Source organism: Bombus pyrosoma, linkage group LG8, assembly GCF_014825855.1.
Source record: "Bombus pyrosoma isolate SC7728 linkage group LG8, ASM1482585v1, whole genome shotgun sequence".
NCBI classification, from domain to species: Eukaryota; Metazoa; Arthropoda; class Insecta; order Hymenoptera; family Apidae; genus Bombus; species Bombus pyrosoma.
In genome coordinates this window covers 6,522,202-6,548,040 of record NC_057777.1, presented here as the reverse complement: position 1 = coordinate 6,548,040, position 25,839 = coordinate 6,522,202, and the positions used below count along the sequence as shown (strand labels likewise).

Below are 25,839 nucleotides of genomic sequence, written 5' to 3'. Positions count from 1 at the left end.
AGTTCCTTGTCATTGGTTTTATTATCCTGATATTATTCCGGATATAGTGCTGCAAGAACATTAATTCACGTTAATTTGGACTCGCCGATGTAGCACATTATCGTAAACTGCAATAAATGGATATCCAATACTCAAAATTTCACAAGTCACTCTTCTAAATATCGTACTTTATAGAAATTGATAAAATTATAAAAGCACGTTATTTTATATATAAAATCCAGTTGCTAATCGTAAGTAATAGAAAAATTCACTGATATTTAATAGAAATTGATTCCATTCGTTGTTCTTATCTTCTATTAGGTTCAGTAATAAGTTCATTCAATTTTCTTAAATAAGTAGATACATGAATGAATTGTCAAAAAATAATTCAGACTCAGACTCAAACCCAATAAAAATTTCAATATCGTTAATTGACGAGGACGCTGTCTCATTAAATTTTTGTTTCGTCTATCGATGACAATCATATTTAAAGGATTCCACTTTTATCCCCGTTCAAGTATGTTAAGCTTGTTAGTAGCGCTCGGTGTCTAAAAATTTCTTAAAAATTACCCAGGCTTGTCAACGAGCCACTCTGGCCAGGAGCAACGTCACCTCGTGAAAACCGTGGAAATGATACGAGGGCGCATAAAGTACCGCAGTGGTCGAGCGAGCCGGCATATTGGAAACCATCCAATAACCCACTTGGCTTGCTGTATCGTTGCCACGAGAGAGGTAACAAACGCAAAAAAAAGGGACAAGCAGAGGTGTAGAGGGGCAGGAAAAGGACTATGAAATAGAAGCAAACAGAAAGATACGCGAAATAAAAAAAAAAAAGAAGTGTGACAGAGCGAGAGGAGGAGAGGGAGAATAGAATAAGCAAAAAGCAAGACGAGAAAGAAAAAGAGAGTCCCGCGGCGCAAAACGAGAAATTGCAAGGAATGTGGAGAAACGATAGGTCGCGACAAGAAAAAAAAAAAAAAAATGACAGAAAGGGATAAGTCGTCGCGATGAAATTCAATGGCTGCGAATTTTCTCGGGAATTTATTACAGAATTTATCACGCTTTCGGCGAGTTCAAAGTTCCAACGAAACGTGGAACACGGACGAATCGGCCGTGCTTTTCGCCAGCGATTTCGATATTCAAATGGTCGCGCGTGTAATTATGTTACACGTTATTGAAATTTCGTTACGCGTCGCCCGTGTGTCCGTAAAGGAGGAGCAAGAGGGAGAGGGGCTTTAAAATTGATGTAATCGAATAACACGCGCGAGAAACGTCCACGTGACTCGAATCCCGATGCTGTGTGCCATCTGCTCGTGACAACTGACGCTGCATTGTATTAAAAAATATTGCAGGTTGCTCTTGTGGACGCTCGTGCTACGTTAATCGAAAATGAAAAAACATGCCGGCGAAAATATGTGACGAACGAGAATATTTTGGTCAAATATCTTTGGGCGCTTTAATTTCGATTATTCATCCGGTAACTGTTTGCAGTATTTTCCAGCGGAATTTTTAACCTCCCCAGAGACGAGAATAGTTCCCAACTATCTATCGATCTATTTGACCGGCACTCACGATGAATCCTCGCGAACAGGCCAGTATATATACAGCTTAATATCGTCGCGATATTTCGTTGGGGAAAACCGGTCGAAAATTCCAGCCAGACTATGGCGAATCGATTCGCGTCTGCATTTTAATTTCACTGGCAGGATCTTGGTTAAGAAAGAAAGGGAATCGTCTAGTGGCTCTTTCACCACCGACCAACCGGAATTCGCCTCTTTTTTCCTCCGTCCGCCGACTAGAAGATTCAGAAATAAGCGCGAAGTGCTTTCATTAGAGTCAGCGCGTGAATTTCTCGTTGGATGCGTCCGGTTCGAAGCTCGATCCTCTGTTGGTTATCGTACACTGTATCTTCTTTCATAATACATTTTTTTCTTCCTTTCCCTTCTCTTTTTCTCTCTCCTTTCTTTTTCTTTTCCTTTTTTTTTAGTACGCTTAAATATATGAAAAATGCGAGAAAAAATTCCGAGGAAAATGAACCGCAAATGTTTGAAAGTAGTCCGAGTTGAAATATCCACGGTAATGAGCGAATGGATAATTGAATTACGGCAACGAGTTGCCACGGTAACAAAAATTGTTCACCTTTAAACTAAATGAAAGTTGAGAGATTGTTTTTTATCCCTTACTGTGAGGAATATTTCGTCGAGCGATAATGTATGTAATTTCGAGTAAAACGCGAGGGCCGCACGATTATTATTTTCTTTTACTTTGACATCGAGAACCGCGCAGTTCTGACAATTTCCACATAATGAACCGGGCTCTTCAAAAATGCTGAAAATCAAATGCCAGACCCTTCCGTTTTATTTCACAGCGATTTCGCTTAATGTTCACATTCAAGCGCGTTTCGTTTTAATGGATTACCTCTGTGATATTAACGATCGTGCCTGTTCGCTCGCGATGCCCCTTTTCCACTAAAAAAAATTCTAACAAACTCGTTGCCCACTTACCCTCAAGGGTTCCGCTGTAGGCGTGCAATGGATCGAACGCAATTTGTCGACCATTCGATCCCTCGAAGACCACGTTTTCATCGAATAAGCTCGTATCCCTCGTAAGCCTCATCTTAAAGACCCTGGAACAGAGAGAAGATCAGATTACACATAATTGAGGGATAAAAGTTAATTTTCTTTCATCTGGTACCAATTTCTGGTAATTTATACTTATACGTGTAGCAATCAAGTTTGTCTATTATTACACGAGCAAGTAGATCATCCAGTTATTTCAATCTAAAATTTCATCATAACCTAATAAAACTTTCTTATATGGCAGAAAATAGATTATATGTAGAACTCGCATAAATTATGTGTTCGTTGTATAATAATTTCTACATAAATGCATGAACAATCGATTATTAGATATTAGCGCGCGATACATTCCTCGCAACTTACCGCTTCGTCAAAAGATTTATATACAGCGTACACAATGTCTCTACATCTTTGACGAGCAAAAAATAATATTTTCACGTAATAATCGAATAAACTATACGCTGTACGTAGTTCAAAATGGATACCACGATCGGCGATAAATGCTTCAATCCAAAATAAATGACATAAAAATAATTTAAACGAATAGATATTCGATCATATTTCTCGTTCGGTAACAAACGTTAATCGACATATGATGTTTTTGCGAAATCGTGATACACCGGTATTGTAAATGTAATTCAACTCGATTTATTAGATTCGAAACGATGAATTACAAACGTAGCTCGCCCCTGTGAGGTGCAATATTGGTTTTGCAAGGAGAGGACAGAGTAAAATATATAACGTAGCGATAATAGATATAATAATAGTCTTCGTTTGCTAGCTACGAATTGGCTTTGCGCACAGCACTCGATCGGTCGGCTTTTCATCAGCTAGTCGATTCTCAGTCGATTCTCAATTATTCTGATTAATCCCATTTCTCCCATTTTTACTTCTTCGAAAATAAATCAGGAAAAAGTAATGTAACAACGATTTCGCAAAAAATCAGGTTTTTCTCGTACTTCGTTAAAAAATTTCCATTCAATTTATATCAGGTCGTTCCGTAAGTAATTTCGTTCCCCACTTTGCATTTTGAATTTTAATAACTTTTTGAAGAGTGAAATTCAAAGATTATCAAACAATTGAAAGACTCCCTTACACAACAATTTTTACCAACTAATAGTATTGGTAAATTGACAAGTTACAAGTAATTTTTCATCAAATAGAGTATTAAGGGAACATGTAATTTGTTTGATTAACAAACTTGTTACCATTGTGGGAAGGTATTTGTTAATATTGGTAACTTGCAAAATTTTACTAATAATATTAATTCAATAGCGCAAGAAGGTTAAGATAATACATTATCATTCAATGAAAGAAGTAAACTTCATTCGTTTAAAATTACACATATTTACATGCATTTGTGCCGTAAGTTTAAGTTAGATATGTAAATTACTTATGGAATGACCGCGTATCTCGGAGTTTCGTACCAAAGCTTCTAGGCATTTAGACTGAGAAACACTGCGACAAGGCGAACTAAACTTCACGGGACAGGTGTGTCACATAATAATCGCGCGATGTAACGCAACGAGGGCCACATATTACGTTGCAACCAGTCCCTTACGTGTTCGAGCTAGTCGTGCGCGAGGTTTACACGCGACCATGCTCTCGTACAATCGATAATCCGATCGGGAGGGGTCGATGTTTTCACCTAATTATTGTCTAAGCCCACGATAGTCTATCGATCGAGGTCCGCTCTCCTTTCATAGTTAACGTTCCGCTGATTTCAATCATTCATCATGGAGAAAGCTGGCTCGCGTTTGTGCACGCGGATGTCACCGTGATAATGTACCTAATGAGACATTGAAAGCAACGCGTGCAGGATTAATTCGCGCTGATGAAGTGGTTATCGACTGTCGAACGCTTTTCCCCTGTGTGCACGGCTTTATCTCCTACGCGGGGCGGAAAGATTGATGAAACCTGGTAATTTCGTGATCGCACGTAGTCGTCGATGCGTTTCATCGAACACGACAGGCTTTGTTTCTCACGTTAAAGAAAGTTAAGGTAAAATAGCGTTATTTCAATCTCATATTTGAGTCAGGTCAAGTAATTCAGCTTGTAATTCTATGAATATTTATTAAGCGACCTACATTTGAAAACCGACTGTTTGACTCGTTGGTAGAGACGTGATAAGAAGCAAGATACATCCTTAATATCCTTTCGTTATTACATTAAGAACTACCGATGTCTAGTATACAACAAGTTTGATTATTCCGTGCAAAGTTGCAGATTGAATTTTTAAATATCGAAGTTTACACGATTGGAATAACTCTTTCCTATAACAATCTTACTATAACTATATATACTATATTACTATATATATGTACAAAACATATACTATACACGATGGAAATGAGAAAAATGTCATTTTCGAGATAACGAACGGGGGTGTCTTTTAACCGAAGACGTAATTTCTGGATCGAGGACCAAGCCCTTGTGGTTTTCGTTCGAGTTCAGAAGAGCTGCTCTATTCTGAAAAGTTTCTCTGTTTGACCTGGATCGCGTGTAAGAAGATAAACTTCGATCTGACTTCCCGGGAAAACAATGTAAACTCGTAAAGTCGAAAGGTAACGGAGGAAGAAAGCGGGAAACGAAGAGCGGAAGTATTATATGTAAATGCGCAACGATTCGTGAGAGAGTTCATTTTTAACCAATTTATGCAGCAAGTTAATAGCTGATTGTTTTGTATGCGAAATAACGTAAATTGAAGCGCGCTCGACCGTTATACTTTTAGCAACTAATATCACGATGTCAGAGGGTAGCTAATGCAACCAAATTGGTAATGTTATCGTGTACTACAGGGAGCATTAATTAAATTACAGCGACACGTTAATTACCATATCGCTGTACCAATAATCATTTCACACGATGTAACGCGTGATTTAGATACGCTCTGCATCACTGGTAAGCGTGGATATGCGCGTAAAAAATTTCGACATCGTCCTTAATGCTCTTCGCGGCAAATTGTTATGCAGCCAACGAAGACGATAATGTTCGTTACTCTATATGTAAACCCCGTTAAAAGCGTGTAATAGCAGGAAAAAAGAATCATACATATTTATACGAGCGAACGTCGAAGATTTAACATTCCTGCAAATGCGTAATACATATAAATGCCCATTATGCGAAAGTAATTACGGAATTGGTAGGTTGAAAATTTACATTCAGAGGGAGCGACGAATTCGAATGGCTGGGATTTAATGAATTTCCATAATGGACCGAGGCCGAGACGCAAGAAGAGGCTTTAACTGGATGGAAAAACTGCTTGAAACATGCGCAGCCCCGCTGTTTCTTCAAGAAATACCGCTCACCTTTGGAACCTCGTTTCTTCCTTGGAAAAATAGTTTTTTCAAGCCAACACCGTTTAAGCGGTACGAGCAACACTGATTTACACGATTGAGAAGCTAATTCGAGACTCGTCCTATTAAAGAAACGATGAAATAGTCGGAACGAATGTAACTGTTCAAACAACGTTCTCGATTGGTTGAATTTTCACGTATACGAACTGACCATCGTGCCAGAGGAACTCATTAGCCAACAATTTTAGTTAAAATGAGTTAACTAGTTCGTTGTGCTCGCGCAAGTGACTTGGCTATGAAACAAATCTCGTTAAAATAATTTGTGCCAGTCATTAACCAAATACCAGCCATCACTTAGCTTACAATTAGACAACAAATTCTAGCAGTTGAACGAGCACAAAAACTGAAATATTTAGTAGCGAATGGAAAACGAACCAACCGATCAACGGATTAAATCTTTCTTTTAATAAAACTATCCTAAGGTCGTTGAGACGCGATCTCTTCAACGCGTCGCCGCTTCGAAACGCAATTCCCCAACAATTGTTTCGCGACGAAAGAAAATACAGCATAATATCCTCTTTTCTGTGTAATAACGAGAACCGCAAAAAAGAAGCAGGGAATAAGGAAGCGGATTACAACGTTCTATAACGTGCGTAAACGATTCACTGTCGCGCTATGTGCCGCGCGCTAACTCTCATAGAAGTTACTCAACAGTAATCATATTGCATAAACGTTAATGCAACGCGAAAACTGCTGTTCGGAGAGCAGAGTATTGGAAGCCGTAAACAATTTTACCGCGCCATGTATTTCATGATCGAGACTCAATTTCTTTCGCTGAGTCGGTTTTAAATATGCAGAACGAGGGTAAAATGGATATTAGAATCAAACATTAATTTCGTTTATTCTCTTGAGACACGTGTGAAGTTTGATTCGAAGCACGGAAAGCACAGAACTGAAATTGAGAGTTTCGAAGAAACGTCGATTGATCTTATCCCAAAAATAACAAATTGATAATAAAAGTAGGAACTAAGTGAGATATTAATTCTCAAGGTTTTCTTCCCTCTTTTCCTTTTCTTTCTTTTCCATTCCTTCCTTTATTTCCCTTTCCTTCGTCCTTATTTTCTTTCTTCCTCCCTTACTTCATTCGTTTCTTCTTTCCCGTTCTTCTTTCCTCTTTCTTTCCTTCCCCCTTCTTTTTCTTTCACATATGTATGTATAGTGCAGAGCTGGGAAGATGACTACCGCAACGACCCAAAGATAAGAGAGGTACCGCTCTCTTATCACTCACAATCGCGCGTTTTTGTATTGTTTTATTTACATATGTGATAATACGCGTGCTTATCTTTATGATTGCGTTAGGCCTATCAGAAATGATCAATCAGACCCGTATTCCTTACGCTAGTCATTTTTCCAACTCTGCACAATTTTCGCCACTTCCTTCAACTTTTTAAAAACATTGATTGCCATAACAATGTGCCATTATATTAGTTTTTTGCCAAACTTCGTACATTTATCTATCATAGCTATTTTTACAAGGCTGCTACCTTTGAATTTAACGAATTCTCTTCCCTACTATGCAAGTACAATAAAATAATTCCCTTTAACCATCGAGCAATATAAAAATTGGGAAATCAACAAAAAGAGATCGATCGCGCTTTGTGCCTATGATTTTCATGTGGAGATGAATGGACTATTGTTCGCAAACGTATTTCAGCAATGCACAATTTCAAAATTGTGAAATTGGCAAAGTTCTATGCAAACAATGCGCGAATATCGTTCTTTCTCTGTTATGTTGAGAAATAACTAGAAAGCAGTCGGGTCAGATTGATTTTCTTCAACAGATACGGCGTGTTCGACAGAGTAGTACATCCGCAAAGCAGCAATCAACAGTTTCGTCTGATTCCTCGTCGCGTAATTGCCAAGTTTGTCGTTGCATTATGTAAGTCGTTACGTGAGATTACTGTGTGAATCTTAAGGGAGCCATGCATGGAGAAGTTTGCCTGTCGGAAAACATAAGACTCTGTCACCCCCGGTAGCTCGCGACAAACAGCTGAACGAACACCGGCAGCCGACATATCGAACGCATAAATCCATGACTCTTTACATTTCACTGGTACGTTCATAGTAACTTTTGAAATTGATATATACGGAGACGCGGAGAAAAGTTTGATACGAAAGCGCAACGATATGCATTATGTAAAATAAAAATTGCGCGAGGCTTCTCCAACTTTCCACCGATAATCGATAGTGTCTTTCCTATTCCTATCAATCTCTCCAGACGCGATTATCACGATAAATATAATTCCATAATAAATCCTTTTATCAAAGATGTATATTTTTCTCAAATACCAGGTTCCTATGGTAAGCTGTTAGGATCACATGGATGTGTAACATTTCTATTCTTGAGAATTTAGAAATTTCATTATTTAACCCAAGTACGTCTCGATTTCCAGGTCTTTATGATCCCTTCTCTTCGACATTTAAATTAAATGAATTATATTTTCGTATATTTCTGCATATTATTAATTTATAATTCCAGCGGTATAAAAAACAAACGAATAATTGCCAGCAGAAGAGAGTCTCTGAATTGTTAAAGACTGAAGAGAAACTACTAAAAGTCGATGCTGTCTGGATGAACCGGAAGCTGAACCGCTCAATAGTACGTGCAATGGGCACACAATAGCGACGTCGATGCACATTATTCACATGTGCCGAACACAATACACGGAGGCGGTTCGCGAAGATGCTGGCGCCTATTGGTCGAGTATGCAAACGACGTTCACGTTAGACGGGGAAGGAAACAACTATTCCCAAAGTTTGGATACGGGGTGCGTATCTGTACGACATTACTCGCCAGATAGCAATATCGTGTGCAGATTTGCATCGGACGTGCTGTGACATTCTACCTCTGAACGAATTGTACACGTGTGCGCGCGCGTTTTCGAGGAAAGCGAAATATCCTAGAAACGCGACGTTTCTAATTACGATACGACGGCAGTTTCAGATGTTACAGGAAGTCAGACAATGGCTGGTATTTCTTAATTAGCTTTCGTCTGGTACTAATTACCAGCAACAATTTCTAGATAAAAGCGAGCCAGCTTTTAGAGGCCGTTTAATAATATTGCCGATAATTGATTTATGATTCGTGAAAGACATCGCGTTTAGAATGGGAACGCGCGAGAGAAATCAAACGGTATAATACATCGGCGAATTAACGTTTGCTTGAATTAATTAGAGCAGCCTGAATTTTGTCAGGCTTCCGTACGAACCAAATTGCCTAATAATTCCATCGGCTATTGATTATCAATTAATTTAAGTTTAAATGCTAGCAGGGTAATTAATCCCACGTCGTTCGATATTTATGCAAAATTGAATTAGAACGAGCGAACGTTATGAGAATATTAATCGATTTATTCGGCCATCGGTTCTGTAATGAAATTTTAGTTCGTCCATTTAGATTATAAAAAATTGAATACGTTACACGTTCCCACTTGACTCTATTTCCAGGCTTTCTACTATAATTTCGTATTTAAAAGTTCGCATAAAATTCGCTTTATGCTTAACAAGAAACCACGACAATGTGCTTTCAATGTCTTGGGGTGCTGCTCAGCGAAACTCCTTCAAACTTCTCCCACCTCGTTTTGTATAACATCTTCATTTTGGCAATAACCATTTTGCTACTAATTTAGGAGTTACATTAACACTAAATCTAAAAAAGAGGACTTTCTCCAAAAAAAAAGAAGACAAAAAGAAGAAGGAAGACACGCTTCCCACCATCTAAGCGATCTGCCTGTCTGAAATAAGTTTGAAAGGTTAAGCAACAGAGAGATGGTCTGAGAATCGCGAATATTTATGGAAATTCCTGGTTACAGTTGGCTGCATCGTGGCACGAGAATTATCGTCGAGGCACGCGTTATCCCGTTATTGCTCAATTTACGCGAGAACGACGCTCGCCTCCTCGAAAGGACGATTAGTCAGGAGCGGTGAGTGATGCATGTACCATTGAGAAATGGGATTAGTTGCAAGGGTAATGCACGCTCCACCCACGACAACCTCGTTTGCCTCGTAACATACATTCACGAAAGGGACACGTTCACGTGTACACGGCTTCACGCACGTTGGAGGAAAACGCGGGAAGTAAAAGCCATTTCTTGCCCTCCCTTACCCGTTGCTTTATACTATCGTTCGTGGAACAACCTTTCCCAGCTGATTAATGCCCTTGGACGTGCCCACTTCCCTGTCCCTTCATTCAAATGATTAAATATAAATATGTATATATATTGTGTTAATTTAAAATATAATATATTAGTAATAATTTAAATGTTTGTTTTATCTATCTTATAAATAATCTTATAAAATGATACATTTATGTGTCTGATAACATTGTAGTCGTTTTTATTGGAGTCTTGTTCGTTTAATGAATTGATAATTTCACTCGACACAAGCAATGTATTCAGTATGATTAAATATTTCCAAACAAGCTTTCTTATTCATTCCAGCGTTTAAGTATTTACTCATGTGAATTTAAATAATACAACACTTTAGCAATAATTTAAACGTTTATCTCGTCCAATCTGCTGTCTTGTAGTGACAGACCAAGTACAGACCCATAAATATAACAGCTGGTTGAAATTGCATACAATTATATATGCGACTAAGATTAGACATTTCTACCGGGAGTTTGTTCGCTTAATATATCCGATAAATTCACTCGATTGTAAGTAATGTATAAAGTATAAAGTAAAATAAAGTATAATAACATCCCGATTAAATACTTCTATCAAACTCCTCCAGAGCTTCCTTTCTGAATTCTACGAACAACCTTTCCCGATTAATGTTTTTCGATGCACCCATCTGTCTATCCACACGTTTCTACTTGATTCTATCTCGAGTCTACTTTTCCAAAAAGTGAAGTATGTAGCAACAACGTTTCAGCTAAATCAGCTGAAATCAACTATATTGGCATGACTATATTGCATAAAATGATGTATTTATATGCCTGACTAACTTTAGACGTTTCTACTGAAATCTCCGATTTCTTCTTGGCTATGGATGTTTCCACTGAAAAAACGTATAATAACTTCATGATTAAATATATGCATTGCACTTCTACAAAACTTTCTTTCCCATGCTATCAACAACTTCCCTGATTTATTAATATCCTTGAACTCGTACACCTTACTTACACTGACGATTATGGAAATGGTTTGTTAATAAAATTAAAATTTCTCTCGTTTATTGCATTTCATGTACTACTATTAATGAGAATGAAGAGGAAGCAATCGTTCTTAGCAAAGTAGGAAAATCGAATGTAAATATATTTGGTAAGTATATAGTAGTGACGTAATAAACGTAAGAGGAACAAACAGAACTTAATAGAATCTCTCATCGGCAGGAAAAGATAGTTCGATAAACAGAGTTTAATAAGCAGAGAATCGTTAGTCCATGATACCGAGGTAGAAACACGCGCAGCACCTACAACCCACATGGAGAGTGGTGGTCTACCCTGTTTGCCTCAGTCGAATCGATTTCGAATTGATTTTGGTACACTCTCCGGGGTACCCTTTTGCCGATCGGCACGTCCGAATTTCTACAATTAGAAGACGTAATTGGCTCGAACGCAATAAGTACCGATATTAAGGTTAATTGGAAGCGTATCGCCAGTTTATTTGCAACGGTCCGTCCGATTATCACTCATTAACGAACAATCCAATTAAATCTTAAACGGAAGTTGCCGACAAAAGAAACCGAGATTCGACGAGGCCAACGTAGCTGATTTTAATTGCATCCTTCCCTCTCTCCATTCGAAAGGGTGAATCCTGGGGACGGGTTGGGTTTAACTCGAAAATAACGCTAACTGGTACGTTCCCGTCGCGATACCATTGTCCAAGCGATAACAATCGCTCTTTATCTACCCCTTTGTAAAGCGGGTTAACCATAAAAAGCTATTTTACCCTTTTCGAGTAGCTCGATCTTCCCGTCTGATAATTCGTTATTACGTCTTTCTAATTATACTGCACCAATATATGTATATGTAGGACGTGTAACGAGAAAGAGTTGCTCGATTATTTATGTTTCCCCTCCGAATTCAATGAGCTATATAAAAACTTCTAGTATTGGTATCGCTTCGAATCTTCTTTGAATGCTAATGAACGATTTATCTTAGAGCATTCAAGACTTTTTATATCATTCGGTAAATCGCGAATTGGTCATTTTGGTCAGACACATTGGACGATCCAATAGAAGCCAAAAAAGATCTTCGATTCTACTCGCGTCCATACGTTGTCTGATTAGAAAACGGTACATGTTTGATCATCCCCGGATATACTCGAGTTTTGTCAGGACAGCCAGAAGAGATACGAGGCCATAGAATTCACGAATTTATCCTCTACTTAGGTTTATCGAGACGCGGGAAGAATTTCAGTTGTTTTACCTCGAGTTTGATACTCTGGCCGTCGTAAAACTGTCCCACCATCGGCCTCCATAACCGAATCAGGCAATAAAAACGAAGTTTTATAGTTTGCAACTCGGAAAAGGTTTTGCCAAGAAAATCTATCAGTTTTGCTTTCTGCTCGGCCAGTAAACACCGTGGTATACCACGATATCTCAAACAGAATCGTATTCGAATAATATAATGTTGCAATGTTAAATACGTTCAGCGGTATGTTCCAGTGTTTTCCAGTGGTCCTCGAGTTGATTCTGTCCTAAATTATGGGTCATTAGAGCTGTAAACTACGCGGTATACCACGAATCAACCTCTAAACATTTCCGTATTCGAATCAGAAGACGAGCGAATGATAAAACTCGCAATAAATCGAAAAACAGGCTCCGTCGTAAAGCATCTTCACCAACACACCGACCACTTCCATTATATATCCAGACTATCCTCGCGCGTTATCCGTGACCGAACAGAGCATTTATAAATTTCACCGCCACTTTCCGCCGGTATTTTTTCCCCGCCACGTTCCGCCGTTCGTGTTTCGAGGAAAATTTAGTGCCGCGGCAGCGAGTGCATCCTCAAGGGGCCAGAGAGATGTTCAGGGTTAGAGATGTGACGTCTCGGCCAGCGTGCACGCGATTTCCCTCCATCTTCGAGGCTGAATCAAAAGGAGAATCGACGCACGAGTGCCAGGTATCCGCGACTCGAATAGGAACTCTGCTTCGTATCGATCAAGTATTTTCGATTCCATCGCGAAGTCGAAGGAACCGACACGGATGCATCGACGATCGTGAATGGAAGAAGTAGAATAAACTAACAGGTCAAAAAAACTGAATTTATTTTACCCTACGTGTGACGAGTGATGGGAGCAGAATAAAATCGATGTCACGGAGTTAGGTAAAGAATGGGTTTGATAAGAAATCAAATATACAGAGAGGAATGGAAAAACAGTGGAACCAATAGTGAAAATGATGAATCAATGGATAAATGAAAGAGAATTTATGAGATGAAAGAATTAAAGGTAATAAAGGATTGTTGATTTTCTGACTTTAATGTGTTTTTACATCGTACATATATGTCTGTATATTAAAACGAGCAATATTTTGAAGATTTTAAAGGGGATGAAATTTTGGTAACGTGAGATTGAACGACAACGTAGTAAATTTTAAAACTGCTAGATGATCATACTTTCTCCCCGTGAACTTCAGTATATAGGAAATTTTAGAAAAGGTAAGGCAAAAGCACGCATAACAGTGAAACAGAACTGTCGCATCTCTTGAGTGTAACGCGGAGATTTAGAGGGCTCGTGTCGATGGCACTGACAACACAATGACGGTGTATCACGATGCTCAACGAGGCATATGGCTACTGTGTCGAGCCAGTGTCACATAAGGCTGACGATAGTTGCATATGTAGAGAACATACAAGAGGCTAAACATCCATCTACCTATTACGTCATGCCATTCGTTCGGCAACTGTTACATTATAATGTGTTTCTAATTGATTTTCTATGGTACTCTACCCTCGATGCTATAATTTGCTTAATTGTTAAATTATGGAAATTTGTTCAAGTTTCCCTCTTTATGTACATCTATTTCCTCGTTTATTCCTCCTTGCCACATACCATTCAATTCCAACATATAGAGTGACTTATTATGCAACTGCGACCACGCTAAGTACATATCAATTTGAAGCATAATATAATAGCAATAATTTAAACGCTTGTTTTATCTAATTTATCGTTGTGATCGTTATCAAACACGAATTTATGAATATATGATGATGAAACGGTATATTAATGCATCTGACTAACTTTGACCATTTTTACTGAAATCTTATTTGCGTAACGATATTTTACTTGATATAAATAGCATAAATGAAAGATTACTATAAAATAGTAACAAGTATAAAATTAAACATTTCCGTGATATATCAAAATATCAAAGATTTCTTCCCGAACGTGTATTCCACCATTTCGGCCCATATTTTATTTTGTCGTTTGCAGTGGTTTCTTCTCAACTACTGACGCGTTCAATTACACGCACAACTTCAGACGGTCGCGTTGGTCCGGACAAAATATAATGAAACAAGTCCCGGTTGGTAAGAAGATTCGGCTTCTTTGGCCCAACTAGGTCCTGAAAGTTGCGCTCTCACAAGAAAGTGCTTTCTACGTGCACAAAACAATTACCTCTTTGCAACGTGACGGCTAAGCTACTAGCATTTGCTTTGTATTACTTCGGTGCCACGTAGAAAATCATCGTGGCACTAACGCGTTGGAAACTGCGAAACTTTTCTTAATCGATGTTCATGTAAGTACGAGCAAGTAGAAAATTACGTTTTCTTTCAGACAAATAACGATCGACGATCACGCGGCTCTGCTATTTTAAATTGAATTTAATAGAACCTCCGTTATCCGGCTCCACTTTAATCGATTACATTTCTATCGAGATGTAAACAATTGACCTACAGAAAAATCATTTTACATATACCATATTCGACATCGCCATATTGGGTACGCACTTGTCATAGATAATTTTCATATCCATGTTCTATAAATTATATGTTCTATTATGTACATTTCATTATATGTTCTATAAAACCTTTTGATGTTTCATTAACAATGTAACACGACTGTCATGATTATATTGATAGAATTTGAAACCGATCTAAAAATGTATGTGGCAGTTACGAGATATTGATTATTTTTTTGCAACGATTTGCAATCGAAATATTTTCACGATCAATTTATTCGTTATATTAATAAGCCACAATATTATATGTGACTTTTTATTATTAACAATCGACGAATGATAATTGATATATATTTTCGGATTAAACGATCACACACTCGATCCCATAAGAATCAGTTTAGCGAGAATCTGCTATACTACTAAATGTACTACAATACTAAACGTACTAATTCTCACTTTGTCGTGGAAGAAATTTGAATATTCTCTAGATTTTTAGTAAAATCCCGAGTTCGCCAGAGTTTACCTAACGCCATGATCATTTATACATCACGGCCAATGTTTGTTCGTTGACGTCGAGCCGAAATGAAAATTTATATTCCTCTGTTACCACGTGCCGGTAAAACGGCCGTTCGTCCATAGATTATTCCGCCTTTGACGGCAGCGAGAAACTGGAATTTTCCTCGATAAAGCTTCCCCCTCCCACCTGTTTCTCATTCCCCTGTTGACCGCGTTACCATTACTGGCGGATTTCTTTTACTTCCTGCATATATATTCGAAGCAAGAGTGGTACGTGGTTTTACGAACCTGTCGAGAGCGTGAAGACGTAGATTCAGCGTCGCGTCTCCCGGATGCCCGGAAGCTGAAGTGTCACGACGACTTCTGCTGCGATGTTCCCTTAGAGCAGCCGTGTCGTACCAAACGGCGCTATAGTGTCTGATGTACGACCCAGGAATGATCGCTGAAAACAGGAGAGAAACGTTTCACATTAAATTCGTCATCTTTGAATAAATCGTTAAACATTCAAAAGTATATTTCGTCTCGAGTCCTGGGCATAATTTTTTCAAGATTTTCACGGCCCTTTCATTAGGTTTGTACGATATGATCGACTTAGTTTCGTGTGAATTAATTGGGAGGTAGAAAGGATACTATTTGATCGGTCTGTATGAGCTTGTTCTTGCAGATCACAAATAACTGACCTCCTTCGAAATACTAAAACGATTCACACTTTATCCGAATTAGGCAAAACACAAGGCAACGCTATTTGTTGCTCGCTCTAGATTTTGTGGGTTTATGATATGTTAATAGCTATTGAGATACAAGAAGAAGCTCTAAACCTACCATTAATCTAATTCTCCTCGCAATGATTTTTTAAACCATTAAAAATCCTTCCTTCAGTTGAAACTAAATATTGATACATGAAAAATTGAAAGATCAGGCAGTAGAATTAAAACTATTATTGCTCATGAATCAACGGTCCTGACATACCATAAGAAACAAACAAAATTTCTCAGTTCCAAATCCACTATAGAATAGTTTCTCTATCGCGAGTAGAAAATAATTCGTGGTAACGTTGAAGCATGGAATTTTCACAAGAGTTGCAAAACTCAGTGGGTCTCTGGTTTGAAATATCGAGGGATCTAAATGCAAATTATTTCCGTGGTAATACATTTTCTCGATTCGGCGCGCCCTATCTTCGCCGTGCCGTTTCATGCACTTCAAGTCGACATTTATCTATTTACCGCACGCAACGCCGTAACGATTCCAGCCCCTCGAGCTTACAACCCCCGAAGATATTATCGTTCTGCTTTCATAATGCCGCGAGGTGGTCTGAGACGAAACCTGCTGACTTATTTCTTCGAGGCACGGCGATCAATTCTCGCGATTCGTCATCAACAACAAAGAAATTCCACGATGTCGTCTATCTTTTGATGAATAAAGTTGCCACCTGTGGTCGATGGAACATGGATAACCTTCCGCGAATATTCCATTTACATCGAGTACCATCGCAAATTCTTGTTCCTCCATTCCATTCAAGGTTCCTTGCTAATTCGATATTGGCCTTAGCAGCTGTTGCTGTCGCATACTTGTCGATAGATGGCAATTATTAATTTTCGGAAACCATGGCGAATCGATATTAGACTACTAGACGTAGCTTAGATAATTTCCTGCCCCATGTGTTGGAAGTTGCAGCTTGTTAACTAGTATACAGTTTAGTTTACCATACACAGTCGCAAAATGCACGATGATTGAAGTCTCGGTTATTACCCTCGCCACCTTGAATTGGAGCTAAATGTTATGAACATATAACTAAAGACTCGATTACTCAATTTAAGGTGAAATATTTAAAAAACAATTAAAAAAAAAAAGAGATACTGCTACCTAAGAAATTTAGAATATAATTTATCATACACGTTACTATAAAGCATAGTAACTGAAATCTTAATACTGTGCCTTGCTATCTTGTATTAAAATTTCAAACTAAATAAAAAAGGAACGAGGTACTCCAAGCTAAGGAATTTTCCCGCGTGACAGTAGAGAAGAAATTTCTCGAGTCGCGAAACTTTTGAATTAATCTTGCGTAGACTGGAGAACAAAGGACCGAAGAATATTTTCATTAGCTGTGCATTATAAAGTGACTGCGTCGTTATTAAACTATCTACCCGCGCAAACATTTGACGCCGGTAATTGCTCGCCGTCACTTGCATCGGGTCACTTTACACCCCCGACAATAAATGCTCACCGACCTTTTAATCTTTAAATATTTGCCGTTGCGACGGGACCAAGCACAAATTTCATTCCCACCGATGCTTTTCGCTCTTGAAACGAGTTCGATCGGTCTCGAGAGTCAGCTGTAACTTACGGGCGACACGTTTCTTTTTCCAAAGCTCGTCGAACGCGTTCGAAATTACGCTTCTGTGCTACGTAGATCAACCTCGATTGCAGCTGTTTGCTGGCACCTTCCAGGCGCAACGAGCACCACTTCAAAGTTTAGCTTTTCCTACCAATTTGTATTTCGTTCGCTTCAAAACACCGCGATAACAATAACATTTGTCGTGTTTCACATTGTACGGCGAACTTTTTAGCTGCTATCAAACAGGCGAAATTGTTAAATGTTTTTCTACCGATAGCCATCGAGTAGCACCGATATAAAATATATAAAATTAAACGATTGTATAAAAGAAAATGTTTAATTAGATAGTTTCAGATTTGTAACAAGAATAGTTTCAATTATCTAATTGCACTCTCATAGATTAGCGAAAAGTGTCGCATATCAATAAAATTCAGCTCTTGCTGTCAATCCGTACTCCACTCAGTTTGAAACATCAAACAATATTAAAATTTGAATATAAAATAGAATTTATAAAATTAGCTGTCTTTATATTAGACAATAAAAATATTCGATTTGAATGACATTTATTGAATTACGGTGCTAACTGTCGTAAACTGTCCATCATCTCTAAATATCCTGTACTAACAAACACCATTCGTTAATTTTTTTACCAATTAGTACCTCGTTCGCCACGAAACATCAAATAATAATAAAATTCGTCTTTAAAATAAAACGAAATATTGAATTAGACGTTCTCAGATTTGAACCTAATCTAGTTACAGTTCTGACTTTGATACATCGTTCATCGTCCCCAAGTTGCGCGATATTGACGCGATTAGAGCGATATTGCGTCGCGAGCTCGACAAAAATAGAGCTGTCGCTATTTCTGTCGTCGTTATCGCTACCCATTATCGTAACCGTAACCGTTATTGTCCTGAAATCGCGTACGGGTCTGTGCAGCCCCGTTGAAATCCCATTAATGACGCTCGAGCGGCTTCGAAGCATCGCGATATTCGGGGCAATGTTCGAATCTGCGTCAATCGGCGCGATGCAATTATGACAGCCGATCGGAAACGAAGTTCGAAAAAATGACCTCGATAGGCACTTCACGTCCGAGCGTGGAATAGATATGCTAAATTTCGGTGGCGCGTGTACGCGCCGATATCGTTCGGCCGCCATCACTCCGGCCACTCTCTTGCCGACAGATTTATCCGGCATTTCCGCCGGATATCGCACGCACCATTGAGTGACGCGTCCGACCGGTTATCTGCGCGCTGGTTCTCGTCGAAACTTCCGCCGAGAAATCGTTGTCACAGTGAAAATTTTGAACGAGCTCAACGAAACGCTAAGAGATGTGATTTGTTGCTAATTGCGGTGTTAAAATGGTTTAATACGAAATTATTCACTGGTGCGGATGTATCTAAGAGCAGAATGGTTACCGCGATTAACCAAAATCTGCGAGTTTTCTAGAGGGTTAAAAAATTAAATTTTCTATCTCGGAAAAATAATACGTTGAAAATGTAATGAAAGGAAAGATACGCATTATCAGAAATCCTTAAAGCTTCAGACAAAACACCTGCTGTTAGAGTTATTGATTTCGATTAAATATGAGTGTTAGAAATAACACTAACATCGTAGTAGATTCATGAGGAAATTATATTGTGTTTTATGAAAGACTCGCCCATACGGATACGCAACAATATCACAGAACAATTCTTTTCTTAAGGTGTTACAAATTTAATGGCGACGTTACCGCTCAAAGGGGAGCAAAATCTTGGAAGGGACAAGAGACCAGGCTATTTAACAGGTCGGCCGGCCGACGTGTAAACTGCTTTTAGCAGAAGCTTTAAACTTGCCTCTTTGTCTTACCAGCCGAAACTGTCTCAAAGTTCCATCCTCTTTCGCTTCAAACTCAATTACATCGCTACCAGAGTTGGCTCCGTCTGCCAGCGTTGTGAAGCAGTGAAACTCGGTAGAAGGGGGAGAGGAAGAGAGAGCGGAGGATTTGATAAAACGGAAACCTGACAACCGCTGCCCCCCTTCTGTGTGTTTTGACAAGAGAAAAAATCTGTATGTATGGAGAAAAAACGGCGAGCGGCCTTTATCTCGCTTTATGAATCGTTCGATTTCGAAGACCGTGCAGATGAAATCCGAACGACGCCGTAAATTACTTTTCTGACGGAGTAATATCGAATCTCGCCACCAGTCGATTTCGCCAAACAGCGGAACGTTCTGCAGAGACGTTTGCCAACGTCCTCTGGTCCCGTGTAACAGAATAGTCGCAACATCAGGTTCCAGCAAATGTTTGTGTGTATATCCATGAACGATGTACGTGTGTGTAGGGGTGAGTTAGAAACGCAGCACGACGACTAATGTCTCGTCGAAGCAAGCTGACCCCTTAAGTGAATCGATCATTCCTCTGGACTGGTAGATTCGAGGCGCAGTTGCGTTCTATCGTGGCGCATGGCCACGCGGACGTGTACAAATAAGTAGCCTCGCCTACGCTTGTGACAAATAGGAAAGGAAATTCGTGTATGGAAACTAAGACGAATTCCGCGTGCAATTTTCTCCGAGGCGCGGGCGCACGAGTTGCTCTCCACCCACTAACTGCAATCGAAACTTGAACATGGCAACGATACATCCACGACCGCGGCAGCACCAGTGGCGGGGCAGTTTTCCAACTTCTTACCGGGGTTGTCAACGCTGATTCGAATTCCTCGAATTTGATTTTAATCGACGAAGAGTAAAATTCTACCTGTTTCATAAATCACAGGCTATTCGTTTCGTCACGTGTACCTTTTTCAAAATTTCAAAATTCATTTCTTTATCAGCACGCCTCTATTGGGTGACCAAATAAAAAGTGTTAATCCTCTATTGGTCTGAGTATATATTTTGTGTATGATCATCTGTGTATATGATATACTATAACTAGAAAAGTGAAACACTCGAATATGATTTAAAATTTTTTTAACACGTTGACTGCTATGGGGGTCAGCACTCGATTTGGCTATAGCGCCGTGGGAGCCACCAGCGACCAGCACTCGATTTGGCTATAGCGCCGTGGGAGCCACCGGTGACCAGCGACGCAGCAAATATTAAAAGTACATAGCACGATTGTTTGAAAAAAGGACAATCGTAATAATTGTCTACAACGCCGTGGGGGTCACCGGTGACCCTCACCACGAAAAATGCTTCAAGCATGATTTTATAAGCATCTTATTTGCTGCAAATAATATTTCAACGTAATATGCATCGCATAATGAAAAGTTTACGTCGGCGCCTTGGGCAAACCATGGAAAATTCGTCTGGCAGTCAACGTGTTAAATAATCAGGATCTGTGCAATTATCTTTGAAGTTCCTCGTTTGGGTTTCAACATAAAGACCTTTTTAAGTCAATCGTTCCATGTCCTCCAGTGGATTTGTTGGTTAGCTGTAGATAGGATCGCGTCACGACCAAACACCTTTCCATCGTGTTGACAGGTGAATAGAGAATAAACGAACAGTTATGGCTAAAAGGGAGTCGAAGGGAAATGGAATCTTGATTTCCCATCGCGTGTTTCATCGATTTAGGATTAACACTGTGCTAAATGGATAACAAGCGTTCGAGCTGTCTTTTGTTCACGTTTTTCCCCCCTATACTTTGAGCAGACGAGGATGAGTACTCGATGCGTGCGAACCATTGGTTAAAACTTCGGAGACCGATAAAATATTTAACGGAGATACGAACAGACACGGGCTTGAAACAAACTACGTGGAATAGACTGATCATTTATTTGTAAAGGAAATAGCCCGCGTCCGGACTGTGTAAATCGTTTCTTTGAAGGTATTATCCAGTGAGATCCATAGGATTCGATCGCAACGTGCTTTCTGCTTATTCCTTCAATTCTTATCCATGATCCATCAACTTAACTCGAATCGAGTTCACTTAGATTCTTTGATGTTGCCTTGATAAAAGACGAGTACATAAATCATTCTTGTAAAAAAGTTATTGGAAATCGAAATGACAACGTTTCATAAAAGATATGGAAAATTATTAACGAATTACTTAATGATAGTTTGTTAGATGTTATAATTGAGACGAAACTCATGAAAATAAAAAAGATGCTATCGACAATTAGAAACCGTGTTTATTTTGATGAGAAATGATCGACGATTTTTCAGCGGAAATGATCGTTTTATCTATTAAAACATTTCTACGTGAGCACAAAACAGCTTTATTGAAAATATGATTGACAATAAAACTTTAATTGTGATGCATAGTCTCGTACTTTAATTAATATCTCAGAATTACGATAGCACAAGCGAGTTATGAAAATGTACATAGGCACTTTTATAAAATTCTTTCCAATTAATAAAGGATAAATTGTCAGATGATTAAAAATACAGCGATCTACCTTGGATAATAAATTCTGTGGCAATTTTCTTGGAAAAAATGAAGTCGAGTTTAAAAAATTGCTCACAAAGACCGGTCCGGTGATGAATTAAATAATCATGGAAACTACTCCATTCACAGAGTCTTGTAATCCCTGTGCAAGGTGAATTTACAACCGTGCTGACTACGTTTCCTTTCATCCCCACCATTCATTTCGAAGACTATACTAGCGTTTTCCCCAATGTTGCTTGTACCACGGAATCGGGCTTTCTCGGCGTTTCTCACGAACAATACGCGAGATCTACCTCGAGAAAGGTGGCAGCGAATTAAATATAACGGAAGGATACGAAAGACGTGCGAGGATAGCGTTGCGAAATTGTTGGGAACACGTAATGAACTTCTTGTATGCCAACGTCGCTCAGTGTTTAAGAACGGTTCTCCGACTGAGAGAAGAGTCATAATTTTGATCATGCTGAAGTTCTATAATTTAACAAAAAAATAGTTCATCGCGACGCAACAAAATACTCAAATTTCTTGAAATTTCATAAAAATACCGTATCTAAATTGAAAAAGAAATAGTAATGAAAGTAATATTGCTGTAATAAATTTTTGAAATTCCTTTTCATAATCACGTTACGAATTCTATAGGATCGAATAACGCGAATTGACTGAAAAGAAGTTACAAATGAAATGCTGCGTTAACGAAACGTTGGTCTCTCGTAGATTAAAACTCTGCACGTCGTCATCTGTTAACATTCGAGCAAAGTTTCTTGCAATTAATTTTCAATTTGACGTGAACGGCGTCTTCGTTGTCGTTTCTTCTAATGACAATAGCCTGTGGACTTTTCGAAACTACGTTATGTAGGAGAATATTCGTTGGTTCTTCGATGTGAAAATGACGCCGAAGGCAATGTAGCTTCGATGAAATTCTCGTGATACCGCGAGCCCCTTGATCGGTTCTATCGTTCTTGCATTATATTACAGACATTCCGTTACGTTTCGTGCTTACTTTGAGAGAATCAACGAATTATTGTATAAACTCTCACGAACGAGAACATCGACACGAGCTAGCAACGTTTCGCCAAAGGTCGACTTTTACCTTTGACAGTAGCTTAATTCAGTTTTTCATATAAATTGCATTTTTCCCCACATTACAGTTTTGCATGCTAACGCTTATTTTCTATCCTGTTATTTCCACACTCGTTTCTCGATGGAGTTTGCTAAAACAATTAAGACAGGTTCGCCTTCGACCTTTCACAGCGTTGCGTGTGTTGTATTTAATTTAGCAACGCGGGTATTTCTGTCTGATACGCGTATCCCCTAATTTACGGCATATTAAAGTACGCAACAAATTCTTGGTCGAGATATGCAGTCGAGTTCTCACGAAACACTTTGTCAACGAATTTATATGATCTACGCTCGTACCGCTTATTTATTAACGCTTACACTCACGAGTTAAAACACGCGTACAAAATCAATTCGTGGTATTTGGAAACTTAATAAGAGCGACCGTTCTTTTAGCCGGAATATCAAAGAAATACGGATCTCGTCGTAAAACGTCTCGTTGAACATCCGAAAGAAAGGGGGAAAAATTGATAAATTGCGAATGTAATGAAATTCGTTTTACGAGACGGGTCTGGGAGGGCACGTCTTTTCTATCTGACGGACGTAAACTGAAAAGCAATCGAGGCATCGATAAATTGATTGTTTCAATTTTATAATTTCGACCATCGGATTGCATCGCAGTCGAGCGTTCACGATGAAACGCGACTTGAATCGCGCGCAGTAGAATAACTCGTTAAAGGTCAGCCACAGTGGAGTTAGCTCTGTGTATATTGGAGGTATGCTTGCTACATGAAAACGAACATCCATGTTTCGAGTTTCCTCCATTTTTATATGCGCCACACGCACTCGTTACGAGTCCCGTGTAAAATTTTAACTACGTAATTAAAACCTCGCCCCTTGTTTTCAATTCCCTTTAAGCGTCCACTGATGAGCGCGATTCAATTATCGAAATCGACCGATCGATGTCACCGTTTTTAAACAAGCGTGCCGACGGAGAATCGATGTTAAATTTACTTACGATTTAAATAGAGTTGTAGCTGTAAGTTCAGTAGACGTGTTTCACGTTTGAAATGCACCGCGAGGTGCGGTTTTCGAAAGTTTTATCAAATATTACAGAAACAGCTACGTACGAAAGCGGCATTTTACGTAACATTAAATGAAACGTGCACGATAAACGAAGTGAGAGGCTATAAAAGCGCTATTTATCACGGCGAATAAAAGTGATACGGTGAAAATGTCATTTTCAACGCGGTTCGCTTCCGGTGATGCGAAGCAATTAAAGTTTAATCGAAGTTCCGAATCGTCCGTATCTCCGAGATGAAATATCGATATAGGAAACGTTAAATAAATTTCGCCGGTTAATATCGCGTTTACTTCAGACAGATTTTCACCGAACAGGAAATCACTGTCTTCTAAGCCACCGAGCGTATTTGTTTTTTCCATTTTTCGATATTTCGAGGTACACAGACATACTCAGTAGAGTATTCGAACATTTGTAACCACCTTTTACGAATATATTATACGTGTTCTACGAAACATTTTGAAATTTCATCGCCGCTGCTTTGCTAAATATATGTTTCCAGTAAATATCTCGTAATTTCTATATACATATATTTTCCAACTGATTACAAATTTTACCAATATATTCGTGGGACTCGTGTTTTAGAACAGTCCTAATGAAGTTCCACAATGTTTTACCACGGACGTAAAACTTTACTATGGCGAATATTCAAATACTTTCGCCAGTCAGTGTATCCCTTCGTTAACGAATAAATCGTTACTTTTTCCCCGAAATATTAACTTGCTTTGGAAAATACAGATATTTTCCTCTCTTAATTTCCCTTTAACCAAAAGGTATGCATTATTAAGCGCAATTTTTAACGGTGCCTTCCTTTGAGGCTACATCTAGAACCACTCCGCGGATTTATTCGCCTGTAGGGAAATCCTTAGTGTCTCCTAATGGAAAAGTTAGTAGCCGCAGTTTGTCAATAAAATATACGGATTTACTTCGATCAAAGAGCAGTAACTTTCCATAATTACCCAGTTCGTACGTAACCGCGCGCGAGAGAGTGCCTTGGAATAATCTGTGCACACAGGCACAACAGTTTCACAGGTAAATGTTTCTCCGCAAACTGAGAAACTTGCTGGGATTATCGACTCGCTGCTTTTTCTTCGGAAGAACATTAACGAATTGCAAGGGAATTTCGCAACGCCGGCTGCTGGGGCGAAATTACCGCAAGGAAATCTGCGTTAAGATCTCAGCCAGAGATTCTCAACCGATCGAATTAAATTCCGTGAAACTCGACGCGATTAGTGAAAGTAATTGGATTTCGCGTGACAGGCGTCGTCTCGAAAAAATTACAATACGAGCTGTTTCAGTTTATTAACCGAAAATGAGTTGGTCTGTGTCTAGAAACAAAGAAGCATCTCACGATGGCAAATCCACGATGTCACAATTAAGAATAGTTGATTTTATATCAGAAGTATTGCCTTTCAGACTTCTATCAATTAAACATTTGTTACTTCTCTGAATGAGTAATATAACCTTGTATAAAGTCGTGGACTCTCTTTTTTAACGCTCTGTATATATGAAATATTCGTTTCAACATAGAGCAATGAATTTAAAAAAACAAAAAATCAAAAAAAAAAAAAAAAAAAGGAATAAAGGCAGAAGTAGTACAATGTTTCGTCCGAAAGAAGATGAATTATCAATTTTCCCGGTGCACTTGTCCATGACGGAGGTGTCACTTGCAAAATGTACGATCGGAGGTCGCAGATGCGGGGGCGAAATATTTCGAAAAATAATAC

At 38.9% G+C, this 25,839-nt stretch overlaps 1 protein-coding gene across 4 annotated transcripts in view; it reads right to left on the bottom strand.

Moving 5' to 3' along the window:
* The window catches only part of LOC122570335 (disintegrin and metalloproteinase domain-containing protein 10-like), a 163,426-nt gene that overhangs the window by 108,076 nt on the left and 29,511 nt on the right, over positions 1-25,839 (bottom strand). For all 4 annotated transcript variants that reach the window (XR_006317789.1, XM_043732504.1, XM_043732503.1 and 1 more), the window contains 2 exons: positions 15,569-15,722; positions 2,484-2,605 (listed from right to left, as the gene is read on the bottom strand). Coding sequence is in view for 3 of the 4 variants with exons in the window: in XM_043732504.1 (XP_043588439.1) it covers positions 2,484-2,605; positions 15,569-15,722 (276 nt within the window). In the remaining variant the exon portion in view is untranslated. The remainder of the gene's footprint in view (positions 1-2,483; positions 2,606-15,568; positions 15,723-25,839) is intronic.